Source organism: Kogia breviceps, chromosome 12, assembly GCF_026419965.1.
Source record: "Kogia breviceps isolate mKogBre1 chromosome 12, mKogBre1 haplotype 1, whole genome shotgun sequence".
NCBI lineage: Eukaryota > Metazoa > Chordata > Mammalia > Artiodactyla > Physeteridae > Kogia > Kogia breviceps.
The window spans coordinates 86,884,978-86,908,717 of record NC_081321.1 but is presented as its reverse complement, the minus strand read 5'-3'; the positions used below and the strand labels follow the sequence as shown (position 1 = coordinate 86,908,717).

Sequence of the window (23,740 nt, the reverse complement as noted above, 5' to 3'; positions counted from 1 at the left end):
TCTAAGAAGGTTCTCTTTATCTATGAAGGTCCCAAACAAAAGTTGTTTTCTATGAGGCCTCCTCAGGACACCCCCTGTGACCCTCTTCCCCAGAAGGTTTAATCATTCCTTCCTCCAAATCCAGTAACACTTTGTAACCACCACTTGTACAGCACCTAAAACATTGTACTATTTTTATTGGGGGAGGAACGCTTCCCTATTTCTCTCTGTATCCCCAGTGCCGAGATTTATGGCATGTATATCAGTGCCAAGCATAATGTTGGGACTTATTATTGAATTTATTAAAAATAATGCAGTGAAGTTTTAGGGACCTCACTTCATGTCCCTGATTATACTAAATATCATGAGGAGAAAGATAGGTTTTCATGGCAGAGACTGTTTTCAATCTTCATTTTCCCTTTCCTCCATTGTAATAGAACACCTGATTTGTGGCTGGGCATATGGCAATGCAGAAGAAAGGTTGGGTTCCTCACCCTCCTTTGCTGCTGGGTAAGGCCATGTGACTCAGTTCTGGCCAATGAGATCTAAGTGGAAGTGTCATGTGACAGCTTCCAGGAATCCTCCTTAAAAGAAGGCAGGCTTGCACCATTTATACTCTTTCCTTTTTGTCCCTTTTTTACTTCCTCCTGCCTGGAATTTAGATTTGATGGATGGAGCTGAGCAGCCCTCTTGCATCATGAAGTGACCTTTGGAGTCTCTGTATGGTGAAGCATCAAGATAGAGGAAAAACCTAAGTGTCTGTCTGTGGATGGATGAATGGATAAAGTAAACGTGAAATAGTTAAAGATATGTTATTCACTTAAAAAAGAATGAAGTCCTGCCATTTGTGACAACATGGATGAACCTGGAGGGCATTATGCTAAGTGAAATAAGCCAGACAAGGACAAATACTGTATATTCCACTCACATATGGACTCAACAAAAAAGTCAAACTCATAGAAATAGAGGAGAATGGTGGATGTCAAGGGCTTGGGGCTGGGGCAAATGGGGAGATGTTGGTTCAAGGGTACAAACTTAGTTATAAGATGAATAGGTTCTGAGGATCTAATATACTTCATAGTGACTATAGTTAATAATAATGTACTGTATACTTGAAATATGCTGAGAAAATATATCTCAAACTTCACTGGTGGCTCAGTCATTAAGAATCCACCTGCCAGTGCAGGGGACACGGGTTCGAGCCCTGGTCCAGGAAGATCCCACAAGCCGTGGAGCAACTAAGCCCATGGGCTACAACTACTGAAGCCCGCGCGCCTAGTGCCTGTGCTCTGCAACAAGAGAAGCCACCACAATAAGAAGCCCTCATGCCTCAATGAAAAGTAGCCCCCGCTCTCCACAACTAGAGAAAGCCCACGCGCAGCAACAAAGACCCAACACAGCCAAAAATAAATAAATAAAAGTAAAAAAAAAAAGTAAAAAAGAAGAAAATATATCTCAAGTGTTCTTACCAAAAAAAAAAAGTAACTGTGTAACATGATGAATGTATTAATTAACTTGATTGTGGTACTCATTTCTCAATGTATACATATATTAAATAATCAAGTTGTACAATTTAAATATATATAATTTTGTCAATTATACCACAATAAAGCTGGGGGTGGGAATTAGAGAGAACCTAGATCCCTGAGGACCTCGCAGAGTAAAGTGCTATCCCGGCCCTAGTCTGCCAATTCTGGGCTTTTATGTAAAGGAGAAATTTCTATGTTGTTTAAGCCATGGTGATTTGAGGTCTTTGTTACTCACCGCTGAATCTAATCCTGATATTGTATTGCATTTTGCTGCTTCCAGGTTGGCGTGTTTTGTAATAATATCTAGAAACCTTCCCCCAGAGGTTTAGATGAATCATATCTAGAATCTCTAGACAAGAAAATTAAATTTATTATATCATCAATTATACACCCACATGCATTTGGGACATCAGTTAGTAGCTTTTGTTATTGAGCTTACTGTATGCCAGATTCAATGCTACACTTTAGATGTATAATTTTATTTAATTATTTTAAAAAGCTTATGATGCAGGGACTTTTATTATCGTCTCCCTATCAGTGAGGAAGCTGTAGATTAGAGAAGCTAAGTAAACAGCTGGCCAGTAACCAAGGCAAGGCAGTCATCCCTCTAAGCCCATGTATTCACTGGATACTTGCTGCACCACGGGCTGAGGAGAGACCCTTCCTCCGCCCGCCCACTAGAGAGCTTTACTTGCAAATCCACAGAGCGCCAATGCTGCAAATACCAAGAATTCCAGGAGTGAAATTCTGCTATCAGTAAGGTGACCTGGATACACTCCCGGGAGAGATCCAGAGAAAACTGAAGAGAGAGGAAGCCATCTGCCGACCTCTCTAGAGACAGCCAGAGGCCAGAGACGCTCACCTCTTCATGAGTAAATTGGTGGGGGGAGTGGGAGGTGAATGTGGGATTGAGGGGGTCTCACAGCACAAGCAGAGTTGTGGAAATGAAGTCTGAAGTCAGAATGACACAGGCACACAGAATAAAAACCATCAAATCAGCTCCATATTTAAAGATTAGAGGGTCAAACGCCTGAAACTCATATTCAACAAGAAAGGCATTCAGGAAAAAATGATTTATACCTTTTGCTACTCTGACCACAAGGGTAACACCCCAAACATACTGAAAGAGTAATGCCAACTAAAAATTGTCACTTGCCATCTACCTCTACAAGGATGAGGTCACTAGCCACTGTAGTCACCGACCTTTAACATACCCTGAAAGTTGTTCAGGGTGGAGATTAGGAAATGAGTCACTCTGTGCTCTGGGAAAAACTGGCAAAACAGGCTTTCTGAGAGTTAGATATTTTCAGGAGAAGGTTTTATGAGCCCAATTCTTTTATGTTCGCATATCTAGGAAAACACTAAAATCATTAACAGTGATATCTGCTCCTCATGACTAGCTCCAGGCCTCTGCCAAAATGTGTGTTTGACTGCACTAAAATCATCTATAATACAGACCTTGGCCCACCACCTCTCTGGAGCGGGTCCTCAGAGCTGTCTGAGATGCTGTCTCCCCGGGGGAAAGTCCTCATTTTGCCCCCAGAGAACTTAACTCACGCCTCTCACGTTGTGCATTTTTTTTTTCAGTTGACAGTGATTACTTTCCTTTCATCATCCAAGGCACTAATGCTCATTCGTTCAAGAAACAGATACTGAGGGACGACGCCGTGCAGTGGCTTTGCTGAGCAGGGACTGGGACACGCGGTGGAAGGAACCCTCCGGGAAAGCGCTATGAGGTGCGATACCCATCTGTAAATAGACCTTTACAGCGCAGGGTGCCACACACTATCGTGGAGGTGTGCGCGGTGAGAAGCCTCCCACCTTAGGGTCAGTGAAGGTCTCCAAGATGGAGCAGGAGGGATGGCTAGGAACAAGTGACAAAGATGGGAGTGTATGCGCCCAAGGAAGGGAAGCGCAAGTGCCAAGGCTCAAGAGAACCTGTTGCCTTCCAGGAATTGTGCTTTCTTAGAAAAGCTGGAGCCCAGGTGTAAGGAAAGAGAGTAGCTCTCAAAGTGATCCGCTTCGTGAACAGCTATAACAAATTTACTTTTTTTTTGGTTGACAGGCATTTGGAGTTCCTTCCTTTGCTTTGGATGGTATTTGAAAAAGGTGGTGGTTTCAAACTCCCCTCTTCCAAAAACAATGCAGTGAGTCACATTGTCTGCTACTAGCCTCCATCCCCCTTCCTTGCTAACAGACCACATTTCCTCGTTCTTCACACATGTCCACTCCTATCCTGCATGACTCTGGAGATGCTGATTCATCACTAGGTTCAGGGGTGGATGCTGGTTAGTCTACAGAGGTTGGTGAACTACCGATGGTCCTGCTACCTGTTTTTGTAAATAACATTTATATGAAAACAGCCACACCCATCATTTCCTATGGCTACTTTCGTGGTACAACAACAGAGTTGAGTTACAGAGACTGTATGGCGGGCAAAATCTAAAATATTTACTGCCTGGTCCTTTTTGGAAGAAGTCTGCTGACCCCTGGTCTAAGCCAATCGGAGCATTGAATTCCCCTGGCAGATGGTATTGTTCCAGAGGTGGGCTTGTTGCTTACATTAGACCATCAGATTAAAGAGAAGAATCCATATTTCAAGCTTATAACAATGATTCCCTCACTGCTATCAGATGATGCCTCAGCTGCTGCTAACAGCCATCTTATAATAACAATGAGCTGTTCTAGACACAGTAAAACCAAGAGATGGAAAGTCTGGGTCGCTGATAATGCTGTTGAGCTACTAAAATCAAGCAACCCTGAAGTCTGCCCTATCTCTGGACTCAGTGTCATGTGAGATGATACATCTCCTTATTATTTAAGCCAGTTTGAGTAAGGCTGTCTCTTCCTTGGAAGTAATAGCATCCATCATTGCTATATGAGTAATGCCATCTTGTTTAAAGACAAGACTCACAAGAAGCTATGATACCTAAAGCATTGTCACAGACCCAGAATAAAACAAGAGAGACAGTGGTAAGAATCAGCATCATCATGAACCCACACACATTGCCTGCGGGAGAGTCAAGAGGTGGTCACACGCCCTTACCCACAGTTGACTGAAATTTTTTGAAAAAATAAAGTTCCCAAGTCAATTAACTCAAGATGGTTTTCAAACAATAACAGATTCGATAAAGGAAACTGCAAACTGGGGGAGTGGGGAGGTACTACCAGAAGAAGTCCCTTTGACCTCAGAAAAAGTGACAGGTTACTGCCTAAGAGGAAGGAGAAACAAGAAACAGAAATAAAACAAAAAAGTAACTCACCGCCAGTTAACATAGAAGCGAGAGCTCCCTACAAAGCAGCTTGCAATAGCCCCAGGGATGACACTATTTATGTTAGATGTTCACAGTTCCTGCTTATATAAAAAATGGTCTTGACACACCAAGAACAGAATTAGTTATGTCCAATCTACTCTGTTTAATAAGGCAAAGAAGATCAAAGGCTCTTTTTTTTCCCCAAGGTTTTTGACCCTCCTCAAAAAAGTTTTCTCTTAATAACAAACTGACAATTCAATGACACGGGACGGCACACCCTGTTCCTAAAATGCTAGATCAAAGGAATCTTTGCAAGAAGAGTCCCACTTCAAGACACATCTTCACTGGTTCCTGGACTACAGGATTGGACTTTTCTAACTATCAAACGCTGAGTCAATTATAGATTTTTCCCAGAAAGTAAGGCTGAGGTATAGAATCACATTTTTGATGTACAGGGTGGGAGTGGGAGCGCAGAGTGGTGAGCAAAGCAAATGCATTGGAGTCAGGTGGACCTGAGTCCAAATCCTACTTCTACCTCCTAACTAGCTATGGGGGCCTCTTTTCAAATACATAAGACAGGAATAATGGTACATAGCTTGCATGGTTGCTGTGAGACCTCAATTACATGTAATATATTATAAAGTATTAGCACACCATCTGACGTATATGAGGCCTCCATTTATGGGAGCTATCATTATCTATTATTGTTGCTGTAGTTGTTGCTGTTATTCTATTCCAAGTATTCCAAAATATTCTATTTGATAAGCGAAGTTTCTATAGTCTTACCGAGCCCAAGCTCACTCTGCTTGCCCCACCACAGGCCAATGAATCGGGAGACGAGGTGCTGAGGTAAGGAATATGACTTTATTCGGAAAGCCGGCAGACCGAGAAGATGGCGGACTCGTGTCTCAAAAGAGCCATCTTATTGGGGTTTGGATGCCAGTTTCTTTTACGGAACAGAGAGGGGGAGGAGATGAGGAAGTAAAGCAAAAAGGCCATAAATTTTGCAAATGTCCCCTGGAATGGATGGCCTCGGGGAGGCGATGTGTTAATTTCTTCTTTCTTGTAACCATCCACAGGTGGACAGGGTCCGGAGGTCTCCCTGAACCAAGGCACTTCGGTTTAACCTTCAGGCAGAGGGGAAGGGTTCCCCGAGGCAGCCCATTGTGTACAGACAGTATCCTTGAAGTGAACAAAAGCAATGGGAAGCAAAGGTTAAAGTAAAAGAAACAGATCCAAAGTGTAGTCAGCTTTGGCTCTTCCCCGTTACAATGGGGCCGTCTCAAGCTGGAGATGGCCCATCCCATCTGCCTCATTTAAATCTTCAGTGACCTCCTGGACAGCAGAGTGCGCCGAAGTGCTGTGGCTGAGAGTTGAGTCCTCCATGTCGAGGTTCTCCCGTGAGGATTCTGAGTCCTCCAGCGTCAAAAATAATGATTTAATAGCGGTTTATTCTGGAACAAGAATTCCACGACACCCTATTCATGGATTGGGAATGATTGCAAGTGGTCATTGGATCCAGCAACCCACTGCCACTTCCAAGGTGGCAGAGTTCAGCTGGGGTTATCAGCTGAATTTTAAAAGTGCAGTGAGAGGCTGAGGCAGTTGATGCGGTCATTCCAGCCTCGAACATGCCCTGGAGGGACCCAAACTATTCAACAGTGACTAGCACTTAACAGAGGTGTCTGGAAATTAATTATGACTTCTGGAGACTAGGAAGTCCAAGATCAAAGTACTGGCTAATTCCTGGTGTGAGCCCTCTTCCTGACTTGCGGAAGGCCATCTTCTTACTGTGTCCTCACATGGTGGGGAGGGAGCGACCTCTCTCTCTTCTTCTTATAAAGCCACTAACCCCATCCTTAGGGTCCCACCTCCAACTTATCTAAGTCTAATGACCTCCCAAAGGCCCCATCTCCAAATACCATCACACTGGGGGTCAGGGCTTCAACACACGAATGGGGAAGGGTGCCTTACTGGGTCCCTAGTATAACCCTTATGAGACTTCATCACTTAAACAGTTCTACAATTCTCTAAGTCATAAATAGCTCCTGAAAGTGAGACTGGTCAGACTTCCCCAAATATTTGTTTTTTAGCCGTAATTAAGTGTGAAACATTTCATCTCAGCTAGGAGAATGTGGGGAAAATCAGCTCTGTATGAGTAAGAGTTCTTTAATACAGAGACTTCGTGACATTCCTCTCTCCTGAAGAACACTTAGAAATTACGCGAGGGCAGAAGGTCACAGAGAAGTGAAGGGAGGATGGAAAACTGGCCCATGGCACCCAGAACTCAAGCATCCAAACAGTTCTGTTCTCTAGCTCCTGAGCCTGAGCTGAGCTCTGGAGCCAGCTGCACTCCACACGAGACACACACAGTTTTGATTGCCAGACATGATATGTGTTAGGAGGAAATAAACCTCTAATTTGTAAGAGAAACAATTAGGGGAGGGGAAGAGATTGAAAACATTGGTCTGCACTGAGTGATCTCCTTGAGCCTAAGGGGAATTACCCCTGGAGTAATTTAGTGAGAAAGCCTGAGCTGGTGCAGGGGCCAAAGAGCTGATCTCTGCAGTGGTTGAAAAAAAAAAAAAACCGAACAAAACAGAACAGCTCTGGCAAGATCAAGCATCCATCTCTTGGTACCTGAGAGCAAAGCTGAGAAAGAGAATCCCCAGCAGAAGGTGGAAGCAGAGAAAGTCTTAAAATATGTAGGACTGATTTGGTTACCTCTTGGGAGGCGCGGAGGAAGAGGGAGGAAGTGAAATCACATTTCTCGAGAGCTAACTGGAATATAAGGTCTTAGAAAGAAGGGGGCCTGCCTATCTTGTTCACCAGTGTGTTCCCAGCTTCTCTCTTAGGCCCTGACATGCAATCGACACTCACCCACTATTTGCTGAAGGAGGGACAGACATGGCACAGAGTCCATTATATAGTGGCATCCAGTAACTACTTTTGAAAGAATCAATTAATGAATGAATACCTACTGTATGCCAGGCATTGTCTCATTCTTTCATTCAATTTACAAATATTTTACTGAGTGAGCTCCTATCATTTGCCAGACACTCTGCTGGATGCTGTGAATTCAAAAAAGAAAAGAGACAGTTCCTGCCCTCAAAGAGCTTACAGTCTCGGGGGCATGGACCCACAGGCAATGGTGATGCAATATATAATGACCACAGGCTATCTCAGAGTGCAGACAAAAGTAGATGAGGTCTTAATCTTCCTGGGAGAGTCAAGGCAGTCTTCACAGAGGAGGCAGCCTTTGAACTGAGACTTAAGATGCATGGAAAAATCTCAGACATTTCAGGCAATGAGGTTAGTGTGAGAGAAAATTATAAGTTCATCCTTGGACAAGAAAAAATTCTGTGGGGCAAATAAGTGAGAGAGTGAATGGAGAAAGGAAAGAAAGGAGGCTTCAGCCTAATTTATTATAAAGGGTCTGGTATTTCATTTAAAGCAGCTTGAACTCACCCATTGGTTTAATGCTCTGCTGTCGGCTGTCTTGAAATTCTCAATAATTTTATTTTTCTTACTTCATTTTATTTTTAAAATTGAAGTACAGCTGATGTACAATATTATGTAAGTCACAGGTGTACAATATAGTGATTCACAATTTTTCAAGGTTATACTCCATTTGTAGTTATTATAAAATATTGGTTATATTCCCTGTGTTATACAATGTATCCTTGTAGCTTACCTTATACATAGTAGTTTGTACCTCTTAATTCCCTACCCGTATGTTGCTCCTTCCCCCCTTCCCTCTCCCCACTGGTAACCACTAAGTTGTTCTCTGTATCTGTGAGGCTGTTTCTTTTTTTTGTTATATTCACTAGTTTGTTGTATTTTTTAGATTCCACATGTAAGTGGTATATATGGTATTTGTCTTTCTCTGTCCGACTTGTTTCACTTAGCATAATACCCTCTAAATCTATCCATGTTGTTACAAATGGCAAAATTTCATTCTTTTTTATGGCTGAGTAGTATTCCATTGTATATGTATATGCCACATCTTCTTTATCCATTCACCTGTTGATGGAAATAATTTTATCTTTGAACTTGTGTTTTGTAAGTGAAGGCCAGTAAGACAATGGAGCATACACACAAGCAGAGGAGGTATATGCAAGGTGCACATCTGCATTAACCTGCCGCTTCATTCACATGTAGTGTTTGTGATGTTCCATGAGCACAGAATTCCAGTGGGCCTACCACATGTGGGAGTTTTGTGACTCAAAGCTAGTACAAGGTAAGCATATTATGGAAGGCATCAGCACCCACTGAGTGTTGATAGACTGTGCATTTTAAGAAGTGAGAGAAAACAGTTCGGCTAGTTTTGTTCAATGGGCTATAAAAAACAAATTGTATCATTTCAGTGATTCCTCATATGAGTTAAACACTCATGTTTGCATGTAAAATGGGCATTGAACAATATAAAGATGAACAGTAAAGTTGATACTAATCATTTATCATTCGAATTTTTCTTTCCTTAGGACATTAAGTGATAAATTAAAATATCATGACATGTTGAGACAGACTGCCAAAAAAGGGTGAAAACTTTATATTTTAGTAAATTTAATGGCACTTTTCCCTGGCTTTCTGAACATTTGGCACCAGGCTCCACAAAGTAGGTAGCTGGCCTTGGTGGAGAGCCATTCAAAAAATCCTGAGCAGGGAAGAAACATGACAAGACTTACTTTAGAAAAATAACTCTCAGCAGATTGTGGAAGTTAATACAGAGGGAGGCACAACAAGGAGAAAGAAGATCCATTATCATGGTCACACTGGCAAAGGATGGTACGGTCTGTGCTAGGGCAAGGCGTGGGGATGGAGAGAAGGGGGTAGAAGTGTGAGGAGTTCATGGGCAGAGTTCTAGGGCTGGAGAAGTCATTCCATGGGGGAGAGGAAGATAGCTTGACTCCAGACTTCTGGCTTCAGCCCCTGGGTGAAGTCATTCACTGAGACGTGGAAGAGAAGAAAGAGAGAGTATGGGATGGCGAGGGAGGATGGATGGGTTGAAGGGGAAGGGTGGTCTGGGAGAGGGGGTAGACTCTTCCTGCCTGGATCTGTGCAGTACTTCTCCCTCTGCCTTCTTCTGGTAACTGATCCCCACCTCCTCTGAGGGGCCTCGAGGGTGCAGTCCTGGCCTGGGCTGAGCCCCTCATGGCATGAGGAAGCGTGTGCACATGCACACACACACACACACACAGTCCAAGGAGTGGGTAGGTAGTGGTCCTAAGGCGGGATCATCAGAGTCCTTAACTAGGATATTTCAAACTAAAGCTGGGACACATCCCTTTCCTCTTTGGTGCCAGAGGTGAACATGCAACCGCCAGCAGACATGGTCTAGAGACCCCGAGGCTCAGGGCTGAGAGACGGAAGCCGACACGGAGAGGATGACCAGTCAGCAGCGAGCCCCGAGGTCTTTGAGTTCCCCCTTCCGACAGTTCCCAGCTTCACATCTGCCCTTCCTGGTTACACAGTCTCAGAAATCCAGCCTTCCCTCACTCCCCTCCACCCTCACCCAGCCATTTATATTTTCCTTAAGCTCACTGGAGTTAGGGCTCTGCCCTTTGTGACTGAAAGAGTCCCAGTTAAAAGAGGACAGATGGCCAGGCACCCATGGAAACAGGCTGTGTTGATATTATCATTCCCATAGCATAGAGAAGGGAATGAGGCTCAGAAAGTTTGGATAACTTGCCCGAAGACTCACAGCTCGCATACTGAGATGCCAGGGCTCGGAGGCAGGTCTAACGCCACAGTCAGTGACCTTCATGTGATGCCACACTTTCTTCCTAATCTGTTCATTATTCTTAGCATTCTTTTCTACAAACATGGGACGGACTTCAAGTTTAGGTATATTCATGCTACTGAACTTCCAATTTTCTTGCTATTATAATGACCAAAGCTATGAGGGCCAGACAGTGATTTCTCTGGAGCATTTCCCAGGCTCTTGACTATTCCCACTTTATAATTTACTGGGAACAGAGGACCTAGTTGCTAACTTTGCAGAAGTCTAAAGCCAGTGACCTTATGACCAAGGCTGTTTTTCCTAAACTGTCGTTTTATGAGTTCAAATGGAAAGTCAAGTCTTAATTCTCATCAAGGAGGTGTTGATAAACTGAGCCCATGGCTTCAGAACTTGAGAACATCTCTCTGGGAGCTTTTCTCAAGCTTACTTCTCAGTTCATTGTCACGTACTTGTCTTCTTTTTTAAAAAACTGACGTATAGTTGATTTACAACATTGTGTTAGTTTCGGGTGTACAGAAAATTGATTCAGGATACATACACACATTCAGATTCTTCTCCATTATATGTTATTACAAGATATTGAATATAGTTCCCTGTGCTATATAGTAGCTGCTTGTTTTTTATTTTATATACAGTGGTGTGTATCTGTTAATCCCAAACTTCTATTTTATCCCTCCCCTCCACTTTCCCCTTTGGTAACCATAAGTTTGTTTCCTATGTCTGTCAGTCTGTTTCTGTTTTGTAAATAAGTTGATTTGTATCATATTTTTTAGATTCCACATATAAGTTGTATCATAAAAATTGTCTTTGTCTGACTTAGTTCACTTAGTATGATAATCTCCAGGTTCACCCATGTTGCTGCAAATGACATTATTTCATTCTTTTTTACAGCTGAGTAATATTCCATTATATATAATTCCAATCCCAGGTGTGGGATTACAGGATCATGTGGTAAATATTTTTAGCTTTTTGAGGAACCTCCATAGTGTTTTCCATATTGGCTACACCAATTTACATTCCCACCAATAGTGTAGGAGGGTTCCCTTTTCTCCACACCCTCTCCAGCATTTATTATTTGTAGACTTTTAAAAATAAATTTATTTTATTTATTTTATTTTTGGCTGCATTGTGTCTTCGTTGCTGCGCGCGGGCTTTCTCTAGTTGCGGCCAGCGGGGGCTACTCTTCATTGTGGTGCGCAGGCTTCTCATTGAGGTGGCTTCTCTTGTTGCAGAGCATGGGCTCTAGGTCCGTGGGCTTCAGTAGTTGTGGCACGTGGGCTCAGCAGCTGTGGCTCGCAGCTCGAGAACGCAGGCTCAGTAATTGTGGCGCATGGGCTTAGTTGCTCCGCGGCATGTGGGCTCTTCCTGGACCAGGGATTGAACCCGTGTCCCCTGCACTGGCAGGCAGATTCTTAACCACTGCACCACCAGGGAAGCCCTATTTGTAGACTTTTTGATGATGGCCATTCTGACTGGTGTGAGGTGGCACATAATCTTTATAGAACTTTCTTTTCCTTCTATTCCATTAACCTAAACATACCCTAGAGAGAATCTTTTCTGACTAACTCATTCTAGGGAATTGTTGCAGAAACCATTGTCCCCAAATTATTACTCCCTTCTCTTTTCTTTCAATAATAGAAGCTCTGAATTTAAAAAAAAATTATTTATTTTTATTGAGATAGAATGCACATATCATAAAACTCAGTGTTTAAAAGTATACAACTCAATATTTTTAGTAGATTCACAAGGTTGTGCAACCCTCATCGCTATCTAATTCCATATCATTTCATTACCCCCCAAATAAACCCCATGGCCATTAGTAGTTGTTCCCCATTCTCTCCTCCCTCCATCCTCTCTGGCAGCCATTAATCTATTTTCTATCTGTATGGATTTTCCTATTCTGGACATTTCCTATAGTTGGAATCTTATATTAGGTGATCTTTAGTGTCTGGCTTCTTTTATTTAGTATGTTTTTAAGGTTCATTCACATTGTAGCATGTATAAGTACTTCATTCCTTTTTATTGGCAAATAATATTCCATAGTATGGGTATACCATAATACCATATTTTGTTTACCCATCTATAGTTGATGGACATTTGGGTTGTTTCCCACTTTTTGGCTATTATGAATAATGCTACCCTGAACATTCATGTACAAGTTTTTGTGTGGACAGATGTTTTCAATTCTCTTGGGTTTACATTAGGAGGGAGTTGCTGGGTCATATGATAACTTTAACATTTTAAAGAGCTGCCAAACTATTTTCCACAGTGGCTGTGCCATTTTATATTCCCACCAGCAGTATATGAGGAGAATCCTTGGTTTTTAGCTGGGCATACTGAGCCTGGGAAAAGGTCAATTTTCCAGCTTCCCTTGTAGCTATATATGGCTGCACAACTAAGTTCTGGCTTATGGGATGGGATGTAAGCAGAAGTGGTATGCGCAATTTCTGGTGGAAACATGTCCTCTGTCGCTTTCTCCAACCTTCTGGTTTGGAAGGTCAACTTAATGACTGGAAGGCCAGCAGCCATCTTGGGCCATGGAGTGACTTTGGGAAGGGAAGCCAGAGGACAGGATGGAAGGAATCTGCGACTGACACCATGGAAGGCCATGCTACCCCCTTGGGCTTTTTAAATATGCAAGAGACATAAACTTCTATGGTGCTTGACACTATTTTCTTTTTCTTACTAGTTACAGCCAAATCTAACCTTAACTGATACCGTTACTGAATTCCTTCACTCACTGAGCAAATTTTCATCGAAAGTCAATTAAAAGCCAGGTCCTGAGCTTGTTGTTAAAGAAATAAAGATGTATGAAATAAGGACTGAGAAAATAGAAGCAATCAGAAAAGAACTCCTTCATCCTCCTCCATTTCATCCACAAACCTACTGTCTCACGTATCAGCCTGAATGCATTGTCCCTGCTTCCATCACGTGTGACTTGGATCCCACTTCTTTTTGTCTGCTCAAGGACTTTCATCCTGCAATTGTCCCTTCATCCTCCTGTATCTTCAATTTTCCTCCCCACTCTATTGGATTATCCTCATCAGTGTACAAATAATCTAAGAAATACAGTCTTCTCACCCCTCAGTTTCTCTCAGACTTTTATGTTTTCTTTAAGCAAACTGGAGTTAGGTTTCTGTCAGTTGCAACTGAAAAAATCCTGATTAATACAGGACACATGGATAGGTACCTATGGAAACAGCCAGTGTACTTTTCCCCATTGGTCTTCAATGGATAAAAAGAGTATAGCTCCATAGAGTTCATCCTTTCTCTCCACAGAGGACATGGCAAATCTAAATTGTTCATTTGTGTACTTTCTTGTCACCAACCTCACAGCTGTCCAGGGATTTCAGATATAGTTGGGTGGATGTTTGAAATCCACCCTCACAATAGTTTAATAGGGACCAGTATTTTTAATGAAATATTTTTAAAAATTTCTCATGTTTACATGAAAATTCCTCTTACATAGTTTTGCACAGATTATCTGTTGAAGAGGAGAATATTTGGCTTCAGAATTTAAATGAGGGTCATAATAAAGACAGTAAAATGAGTGAGAGATACAGTGCTTAACATCGAGCAGTCTATATTTATTAAACAAATGAATAATTGGATGAATTAATGAATGAAATTAATTAAATTAACAGTTTGCAAATGTGTTGTATTCCCAGAATTGGTTTTGTAACTTAGTTGGCTTGAATTTGGGATGCATTTTCCCATGGAAACAATTTTATAAATGGTACTCAAGAGGCAAGAAATCCCACTAAGGCTGTTTAGCCAATAATGTAGCAATAAAATGTAGAAAAGTAATAGCATTGTGTCAGAATGCGGTTTAAACAATTTGGAATACTGGTGATTGAGGAAAAGTAACTTTAATTAGGAGATGAGGTGGTGCATGAAAAATGTGGTAATTCCGAAGGGGACTTCTGAGACCTTTCAAGTGTTCTGGAGGGTACTGTCTCCTTTTTACACCTATTTTCAAATAAAAATGCATGCATTTCTCTCCCTTGGCACAGTCTTATACTATTCTTATCATCAGCATGATCATTATTGTTTGCTTGGTAGGCAATTAACAACTGTTGTGTTTCAAGTTGGATGGAAGGGTAGGAAAAAAGCAAGATGGAATATTGAGGGAAATTTCTCTTAAGTAATTGGAAAAGAGTTGGAAGAAATGAACATGTCACAAACAGCAAACTTGTATTTGTTATTATGTGTCTCAGTATTCAGAATAGAAGGAAGGTGACACAGAGAGGCTTACTATTTATAGAGGAAGTAAGACCCACAGGTAGAAAGAAAAAGCACTACTGGGTAAGTCATGTTGGATGACAGTCAAGGTGATGCCTGTTCAGTGATCTTTGGGGCCAGGAAAGGAGCAGGAAGTGCTTGAGTCTGACCTTGTGCAAGAGGATTTCAGTGAGAAAAGAGTTGGGAGAGTATATGAGGTGAAATTAACTGATAGAAAATACAGGAAAAGGATGAAACACGGTGTGAGCATGATTCTACCCAAGAAGAAGCAAGAATATGGTGGGGAAAGGATGCTGGATGATTACCCCAGGGGGCCTACACGATGGCTCAGGAAAGGTTAGTGCTGATCTAGAGCCGGACAGGGAATAATGAACGGCCTTGGAGTTTTCAAGTGATCAGGCAGCATGTGATCAGACTTTCAGAGGTGTTGGCAATTCAGATTGTGCCTTAATATACCTAGGTATTTCTATAAAATACAGACTTTGTATTATTTTACCATATTCTGACCGTTTTTGTTTGTTTTTGGTGGCATGTCCTATTACACAAATCAAAGATTCCTAATGGAGATTCTGAAACCCTTGCCTTTGGTATTAAAAGATGTCAAGTACTCCCCCTTCCTTCCTTCTCTTCTTTCTTTAGCTTTCTTTCGTTAACTGACTCTGACCAAATCACTTCATTCTTTGGGTCCCTGATTATTATTATTATTTAATCTCTAAATGACAACACTGAACTACATCATCTATCCCTTCCACTTCTAAAAACCTGATTATGAAACTTTCCAAAATGACAAAACACAGCAATCGACGAGGACGAGCCCTAATACTATTGGCCAAATTAAATAGCTGTGGTTTCCCAAAAAGTTACTTCTAAATATCACAGATGATTCAGTTACCCGCTTTTTTCCCCTAGAACTAGTTGATCTCTCTGCTCTCAGAGCTGTTACGAGGGCACTAAGATTTACGTAGAAAAAGTGGTGCGGGAAGCGCGGGATTTTCACACAGCATTTCACAGATTTTTCACATCAGCAAAACTGTTAGCTCCTATCTCCTTGACTCAAAAAATCTGGATAGCCACACGTAGATCAAACCTTACCTTTCCGCTCTTGAGTTCCCCCTCCTGGGCTTTAGATGCATTGACCGGCATAAGATTCGGCCCCTTAACTGCTGAGCCTAACACCCTACGCGTCCGCTGGGCGCCCGGCGACCCGTGGGGTCTGCGGTTTCCCGCGATAGGTGGGCGCGAGCGGGAAGCGGGGCCGCCACACTTCCGGTGGCAGGGTCGGGCGCTCGCCACACTTCCTGTTGATCTGGCTCCGCTGAGGGCTGGGCCGAGAGGAGGGCCGGTGGGCGGGTGGCGGCGGTCACTCACTGGCCAGGCGTGGGCGCACGCGGGGCCGCCCTGGGCACAGAGCGTCGTCCGCCTCGTCGCCTGAGCCTCGAGCACCTTTGGCCGCCGCGTCACCTGCCCTCCGTGCTTCCGTCCGGCCCTCGGCCCCGCCGCGCGGCACCATGCCCGCCGTGGACAAGCTCCTGCTAGAGGAGGCGTTGCAGGACAGCCCCCAGGTACCTCCCGCCGCCCGGGTCCCCCTCGCCCGAGGGCTTGAGGCTGAGGAGGCCCTTCCAACCCCGGGGTGGAGGCTGGGAGTACGCCGGAGCCCCCTCGGGGGCGAAGAGGGGGCGGGCCCGGCCCTGTGTCTTGAGTCCGGGATGCTTCGGGAACCGGCATCCCTCAGGCAGGGCTGGAGACGCCGGGAAAGCCCCCCGCGGCCGGAGTCTTTGTGTCCCGACCCCTTTCCACACTCAGCTGAAACCGAGGCTGCTCGGCCTACGCTTGGGCTCCACCAAGTGCCCCGGACAAATAATCTTTTTTCGCTTCAGCTTTGTCGTTAAGTTAGGAATAATAATTAATTGTACCTGCCTCCTAGAGTTGTTAGAATTAAATAAGGAAATGCCTGTCAAATTGTTCGCGGGAAATGTCTGGTACAGAATAAGAAGTCAGTCTTACTTATTATTATTACTACCTCTGATATGATGGGACCTGGTGGATTTAGGACCAGAGTGGGATGCAGAGAGCCTAGACCTCTTCCCCGGCGGTGCCAGACCTCCTCTTGGCCCTGTTTTCCCATTCGTGAAGAGGAAATTACAATACCTGCCCTATTTGCCGCAAAGGGGAACTTCATTGGCGCACCCGAGATGAGAATCAAGTCCTTTGAGCTCTGCATATGAAAGCTGGTGTGTAAATGTAGTAAATGAGTGCAGAATGACATTAGTTCATAAGTCAGTGCACCTTTCCCGAGGGAACCTTTGTTCTTCTTCATTAACATTTCCCCAGCTTCATATCTGCCCTAGAGGCTCTGCATCCTTGGGTTATTTAAATACCTCTCTTTATTCCCTAGTATCTCAACTCTTGAAAAATTAGAGTAAGAGTATCCTGTTTTCCTTTCACCGTTTCTCTTCCCTTTGTGCTTCCTTTTCATTTTCTTCGTGAATTTTGCCTCCCCGGGATGATCCTTTGATGGACTTACCTACACCCACTGTGCATCTCTCCAGTTCAGAATTAGTAGTCAAAAGGACTGTGTGCTTAGTTGCCTTGTGCCCATTTCTTTGTGATCTTCTTTACATAGGCAAGTAAGAAAGTGTAAGGAAGCTGTGATTTTTTTTTTAATTGTTATCCGCTGGTCTGATTGACTTCTCAAAGGCCTCTCTGAAGTCTCTAAACTTCTGGCATTTTAATGGGATCAGTGCCCTGGATAGAGTCATTTTGTCCATCCTCACACCTGTTGCGTGGGATCTGAAGATAATATTGTGGAGTTTCTAATGATATCATTTTGAACAGGGACTTCCACTTGCTTTGTAGTTGGAGAAACTGAGGTGCAAAGATATATTGCTTTCCTAACTGAACATGGTGATGGCTGAGCCAGGTTAGAGAAGTGGCACTAACTGATTCTCCATGTTGCCCTCACCGAGGAGTTACATTTGGAATCTTTGGCTCTCACATCAATGAATAGGCACCGCTTCTGAGTTGTTTACAGAGTGTGCTCAGCTGTGAGGTAGGAGACAGCGGACTGGCAAACGAGTCAGGAAACTTGAGTCCTAATTGTGGCTCTAACACTAACTTATCATTTGATTTGGGCAAGTCACTCATCCTGTGACTGGCTGGGTCTTCTCATCTGCAGAATGAGGATCATGGAGCAGATAATATTTAAGGGGCTTACAATTCTATCATATCTGCATGATTGGTAACTGAGCTTGTATGAGGAAGAAGAGGTTAAGAGGCATTGTCATTTCTATTTCATGTTCCTCTTTACGTAGGGAACTTGTCATTGCTTTTGAGACATGGGAGTCACCCTGTGAGGGTTTTTGGTGAGGTTTGAATGGAAGCAAACTTCCAGGAAGGTCTTTGCTAACCATCAAAGCATATTTAGCACTCTTGTATGGGGTATGTGCCTAATGCAGCCTTACTGCCAAGGAGATTCATAGACTTGTAACTGGAAGGAATCTAATCCAACTCCTTAGTTTTATCTGTAGAGAATAAAAGCAATAGCAAACACCTGTGTCATACATGCATTTTTATGTGCCAGGCACTGTTCTCAGTGCTTTACATATGTTAACTTATCCTTTCAACAGTCTTTTGAAGTAGGTCCTCTATTAAAATTACCAAGGAGCTGAGAAGTTAAATAACTTTCTCCCAAGATTATACATTATCAAGTGGCAGAGCGGGGATTGGAACCCAGGCAGTCAGCCTGTGTTGTTCAAGTTAGCCCAGCTACTTAGCACCTGGCTGTTCTGTCATCAGTGACCTAAAATGTTTCACTAAAGCGAAGTGATCTTAAGAAACCATCTATTGTTTGTTTCCTCTTGTTTTATGTAGAGTATTTATGAGGGTTGCTCCAGTAACCTGGTTGCACAGGATTCATTAAATGAACACAGAAGCTTTTATATTTGAGCTCAGTGACCCAAGAAGAGCTGAATAGCAGTTGACTGACCTTATACACATCTATTCATGCCCTTTTTAGTTCACAGTGCTGCACAGTGTATTATAAGACTAGTCTTTGTGCACACATATATTATTTCTGGTTACCTCTGGTGTATGAAAGACGAAATGTTTTAGGGATTAAGGTACTTGTCTCCATTGCTGTTTGCGAGCCTCTGCTCCTCGCTAGGTGCTGCTAGATGCTGGGAATGTAATGACAAATTTATCAAGATAAGAGTGCCTTCCCTCTGCTGGTTCACAGTCTGTTCTGGGAGACAGATAAGGAAAGCAGCAGTTGCAGTACTGTGTCAATGCTGCTGTGATAGGAACACAAATGCCGCTTTGAGCTGCTGCAGCTTGCACCTCTCCAGGGGCTTATTCTCTTTCCTGTAAGTAGTGTGCTTTTGAGATAAAGTGTAGCACTGTTGCTTGCTGTTTTGTTACGATATTTGTTTGTTTCCTTTGCAGTTGGCACAGCTGAAGCACAGAGAATTTAAAGATTTAAATTCTGAGATTATTCAGTGAGAGGTCCAGCTGGGAAACCAGGCCTTTTTTTAACTCAAGCAGGATGCCTCAAAACATTACCTAGTGGTTTTGTCTTCATTGTGGAGGGCTTTTGTCCTGCTGTACTCTTTGTTTATGATACATTTTCCTTTTAGTAGGCTTGGTTCTACTGAGACATTTCTCTCCCCCTCCCACACTATGGGAATAAGAGTTTTAATTGTTTTTACCTTAAAATAGATATATATGTATAATATTTATACTTATATATGATAAATGTTAAAGCATTTAAAATATATTTAAATATATATAAATATACACGTGCATGTGTATATTTTACAATCACAGCTGTTAAAATTGTGCCATTATATAACTAGATGCTATTCTTAGGAGTGAAAAATGTCTAGGACTAGTTTTTTAGATGACACCCAGTTTCTTTATTCTAAGATAGAGGGTAATGTGGAGCTAAGGCTAAGGTGTTTGGTTTCGTTTTTCTGTCCATGCATACTCTTGAGAGTGTAGGGTAGTAGAAAAAGGACGGAATTTAAATCTTGATTCTGCAGGTGACTCAAACTCAACCGCTTGTGTTACAACATGTGTAAAATTAGAATAAAAATAGTTGCTTAATTCTTATGAAGAATAAATAACATATGTAAAGTCTCTTCATGCCTGCATATTATAGTAACTCCATAAATGATTGCTGTTATTGTCTTTATAAGTGATATGCACCAGTGTCTTTCGGATTTTTTTGTGGAACTTTCGAGCAACTGGTATACCTTTGCCTGGTCCTTGGTCTTATTCCTTCTTTAGGTCTCAGAACATTCCTGTTCTTCCAAATATAAGTTTAAGCAGATGCAGAGCTGATAAATGTGGATTTTAAAACAGTGTCTGAGATAGCTGGGTGTATTTTTTTTCAAGGATGATGATGGCCTAGTTAAGTTAGAAAGGGAAGACAGGAGTGTTTTTGTCAGTTCTAATGGATGTCATGGTAAACATGTTCAGAATATAAAGAAAAAAAACCTTGTGATGTAGTTTTGGCAGTTATCACAGGTGACAGCATGACAGTAGGATGACCCAAGAGAAGCCAACTCCAAGCAGCCTGCATCCTGCTTCCAGACAGGATGGAGAGCTGTGGGCCAAAGAGCATGCCCACTGATGAGACCCACCTTTGCTAGGTGGTGGATGCAGCCTCCTGCGGTGGGGAAAGCGTGGCCATTGGTACCAGCCAGACCTGGGTTTACATCGCAGCCCTGCTGCTTCCCAGCTGTGGGAGGTTGAGCAAGTTTCTTAACCTTGATGAGCCTCAGTTTCATCATTTCTAAAATGGGATTAATGTAACTGTGGTGTCTACCTCATAAAGTTGTTGGAAGGATTAAATGAAGTAATATTTAGTGCTCAGCACAGTGTCGGACACAGGAAGTACAGAGTAAATGGTAGTTTTAGTTTTCTTTCTACTCTCTTTATGGAGGACATTGATACAAGCCCTCTCTTTTCATCCTGTGGCTCATTTTCCATTCTATATGTTTTATTTCTAAGAGTATTAAAAACAATAAATAGGACTCAACTAAATGGGCATCAGTAGTATTTAAAAAATTAAATATCCTCAATCCAGTTGTATCACTCTTTTTCATTCTCTTAGATATACTGTTATAGCAAAGAAAGGACCCAGAATCATCATAAACATTGAAGGATTCCTCCAGCATTGGCACCACAAATACCAAAAGAGTCTCCTATTAGATGACATTTATAGATAACTGTGTAGATAATAGTGTTGCTTTAGTGTTGAAATGAAATCATAACGTGTGAAACCCTTAGTGTCCAGCATGTTATAAGCAAAGTTCATTATCTTCTTCATAATCAGTATCATCTGCTATCACTGTGTATTAGGCACTGGTAGGCACTTTATGTAATTCATTACCTCTAGTGTTCCCTGCAAATTAGTGTTAGAGCCTGAATTTGGACCCAGGATTGACACGGTCCCAAGGGGATCCCAGATCCTTTGAGAGGCCCCAGTAGACTATAAGCTCCTGGAGAACAGAGTTGGTTCTGATCACCTTTGAATCTCAGATCCCAACACAATGTTTCATCAAATATTGGATGAAGGCAGAAGTATATACATGAATGAATGTAGAGTGATAGACCAATCACTTTAGGTTCTCAAAACATCTTTTAACAATCGTTTTTTTTCAAATAGTGTGTTTTAAAGAGATGTAATAAAGAATTCTAAAGCGATGTTTTTCACCTACTCATTGACATCCATTAATGGATTATGAGATCCAGTGGGTCACATCCATGATTTTTGTTTTGTTTGTTCTGATCCTTCTGTTGATAAGAATTGGTACTGAAGAGAATACATTGGTCTGAGAGCAGGTATTTTTAGCCTTAAAGACCTCCGGCAAAACCAGGATAAGCATGTACTACTGTGAAGTCCACCAGAGTTTGTCAACAAAATCAAAGATAGAATGATTTAAACATCGGGGTTCCTCTTCCAGTTTATTGGGGGTGCTTTTGGGTCAGTTGTTATTCTCTTACCTGAGATAGGTTAGAAAAAGAAAGAAGGAATTGAAATTCATTTGCAGGAAAATAACGAACCTTAATGCATTGTTCTTTGTAAGGTACCTTTGGTATCATCTCATTAAAGACATTTCTATAGCTTACTCTCCATTCTATGCCTAATGGGTTATTTTCTGAAATACAGATCCCATTATCACTAATGTAGTATTTTAAATTCCCACTGTGCTGGACACATTAACAAAAGTCCCTTGAATAGATATGGTCTCTTATGTGTTCCCTTGATACTTCTTTAAACACCGTCCGATATATAAATATCTCTTCAGTGCTCAGTGTATCAGGCACTACGCATGAAAATGATAGGAAATACCTTTCATCTAAGACATTGCTCAGCTGCTCTCGAAGCACTGAGTAGTCTTCCCAAAGGAACTGAGCTAGCATTCTTAAGTTGCTATTTGAGTTTTGTGCCCAGAGCTTCCACTGGTGGGCCCATGGTACATGAAATTTCCTGGTCATGAGTTTGAAAATTGGTTGAATAGAATATGATGAAAGACATGGAGCCTGACTGTAGTATCTTAAGTGGAAAGGATGATACACCCCTGCAAGACGTCCAAGATTGCAGAAAACCAGACAGATGGTTAACTGCCGTGATGATGCGGTGCTGTGTGACCACACCCCAGGTATACAGACAGGCCAGACCTTGAGTTCAGTTTATGGGCTTGAAGGGAGAGACTGCCCTTTTTAACACTTATTTTACTGGATGGACTTTACTGGTACTTAGGTAGAGGCTAAAGTCGAGACAGATAATAACCCTTGAGTCTTCTTAACCCTTTAAAAATTGGCTTTCTTTCCCTGGCCCCAGTACTCAAACTGTATTCAGTTTGCCCTCGCGATGCAGTCTAAAGGATTAGAAAAGAAGTTCTGAATTAAACCACTAGGAATCAGCTTATATTAGTATTAGCAATAAAAAAGTAAAGCCAGACCACAGACATCTTCCCTCCCCCATATCTCTGTGTGCGTGTGTTTGTTTTACCTCCATTGTAACTTTTCCACTTAGGAATAAAATTGACCTCTTTTCTTGCAGACTCGCTCTTTACTGAGTGTATTTGAAGAAGATGCTGGCACTCTCACGGATTATACCAACCAGCTGCTCCAGGCGATGCAGCGCGTCTATGGAGCCCAGGTATCCGCCTGCCCCCTCACCTGGGGAGGAACAGAGGGGGAGCCTCTGCCCACCTTGAACTTCTCTCAGGAGGCTGAGAGATTTGAGTCAGAACACCACCATTTAAACTTTCGAAATAAAATCACAATTGTTTTTCTCTTCTGTTCACCTCAGAAAACTGAGGACAGTTTGTTTTCACAGCTTAAGAAATAGGGTAATTTTTCTGTAACTAGTAGACCCAGTAGAAAGGTACCACATAACTACTTTTTAATTTTTTAAAAAATTCTACTCCAGAGGGAAGCATTTGAGTCTCCTCTTCCTACTTGTGAATGAGTGGGTTCAGTATTCTAAGGCATGGCTCTTTGTCTTTCTCATAAATGGTCAGTCTTAGATGTCGGTGCAGGCGAGTAGAGATGTTTTTTCAAGGGCTTCCTCTGAAAAGACTTGAGTCACAGTTCTGGAACTGTTGGGTGGCTTCTTTGTTTTGAGGAACAAATATCTCTGCATTGCAAAACCATGGAAAATAAATTGCTGAGTAGCAAAAGTGGATCTTTTTAAGATCAAGAAATGCCCATGTATGTTACTTTATAAGAGAAAACTTGAGTTATTTAAAAATAAAATTTGTTACGTTACATATCAAAATATTATGGCAACCGATACTTTTCCTTATTGATTCTTTGCTGACTTAAGCCTGTATCTGTTAATATGTTCCTTTTTCTCATTGATGATCTCTAAATAAATACCACATTCAGTGTATAATAATAATATAACATATCAATAATCATGTATACTCATTTGTTTTACATAGCTTTTAATATTCATATATAATCATTTATTATTATCATGG

General features: G+C 42.1%; 2 protein-coding genes across 3 annotated transcripts in view; one reads left to right on the top strand and one right to left on the bottom strand.

Annotated features, from left to right (window-relative positions):
• Positions 1–16,173, bottom strand: part of C12H12orf75 (chromosome 12 C12orf75 homolog) — a 98,868-nt gene extending 82,695 nt beyond the window's left edge. Inside the window, exon 1 of the mRNA XM_067010023.1 lies at positions 15,840–16,173. Within this exon, the coding sequence (XP_066866124.1) occupies positions 15,840–15,890 (51 nt within the window). The 5' untranslated portion in view covers positions 15,891–16,173. The remainder of the gene's footprint in view (positions 1–15,839) is intronic.
• Positions 16,010–23,740, top strand: part of APPL2 (adaptor protein, phosphotyrosine interacting with PH domain and leucine zipper 2) — a 54,141-nt gene continuing 46,410 nt past the window's right edge. Inside the window, exons 1-2 of one of the 2 annotated variants that reach the window (XM_059081750.2) lie at positions 16,010–16,309; positions 22,816–22,914. In XM_059081750.2, the coding sequence (XP_058937733.1) occupies positions 16,256–16,309; positions 22,816–22,914 (153 nt within the window). In that variant the 5' untranslated portion in view covers positions 16,010–16,255. The remainder of the gene's footprint in view (positions 16,310–22,815; positions 22,915–23,740) is intronic. The other variant, XM_059081751.2, reaches the window with a different exon arrangement.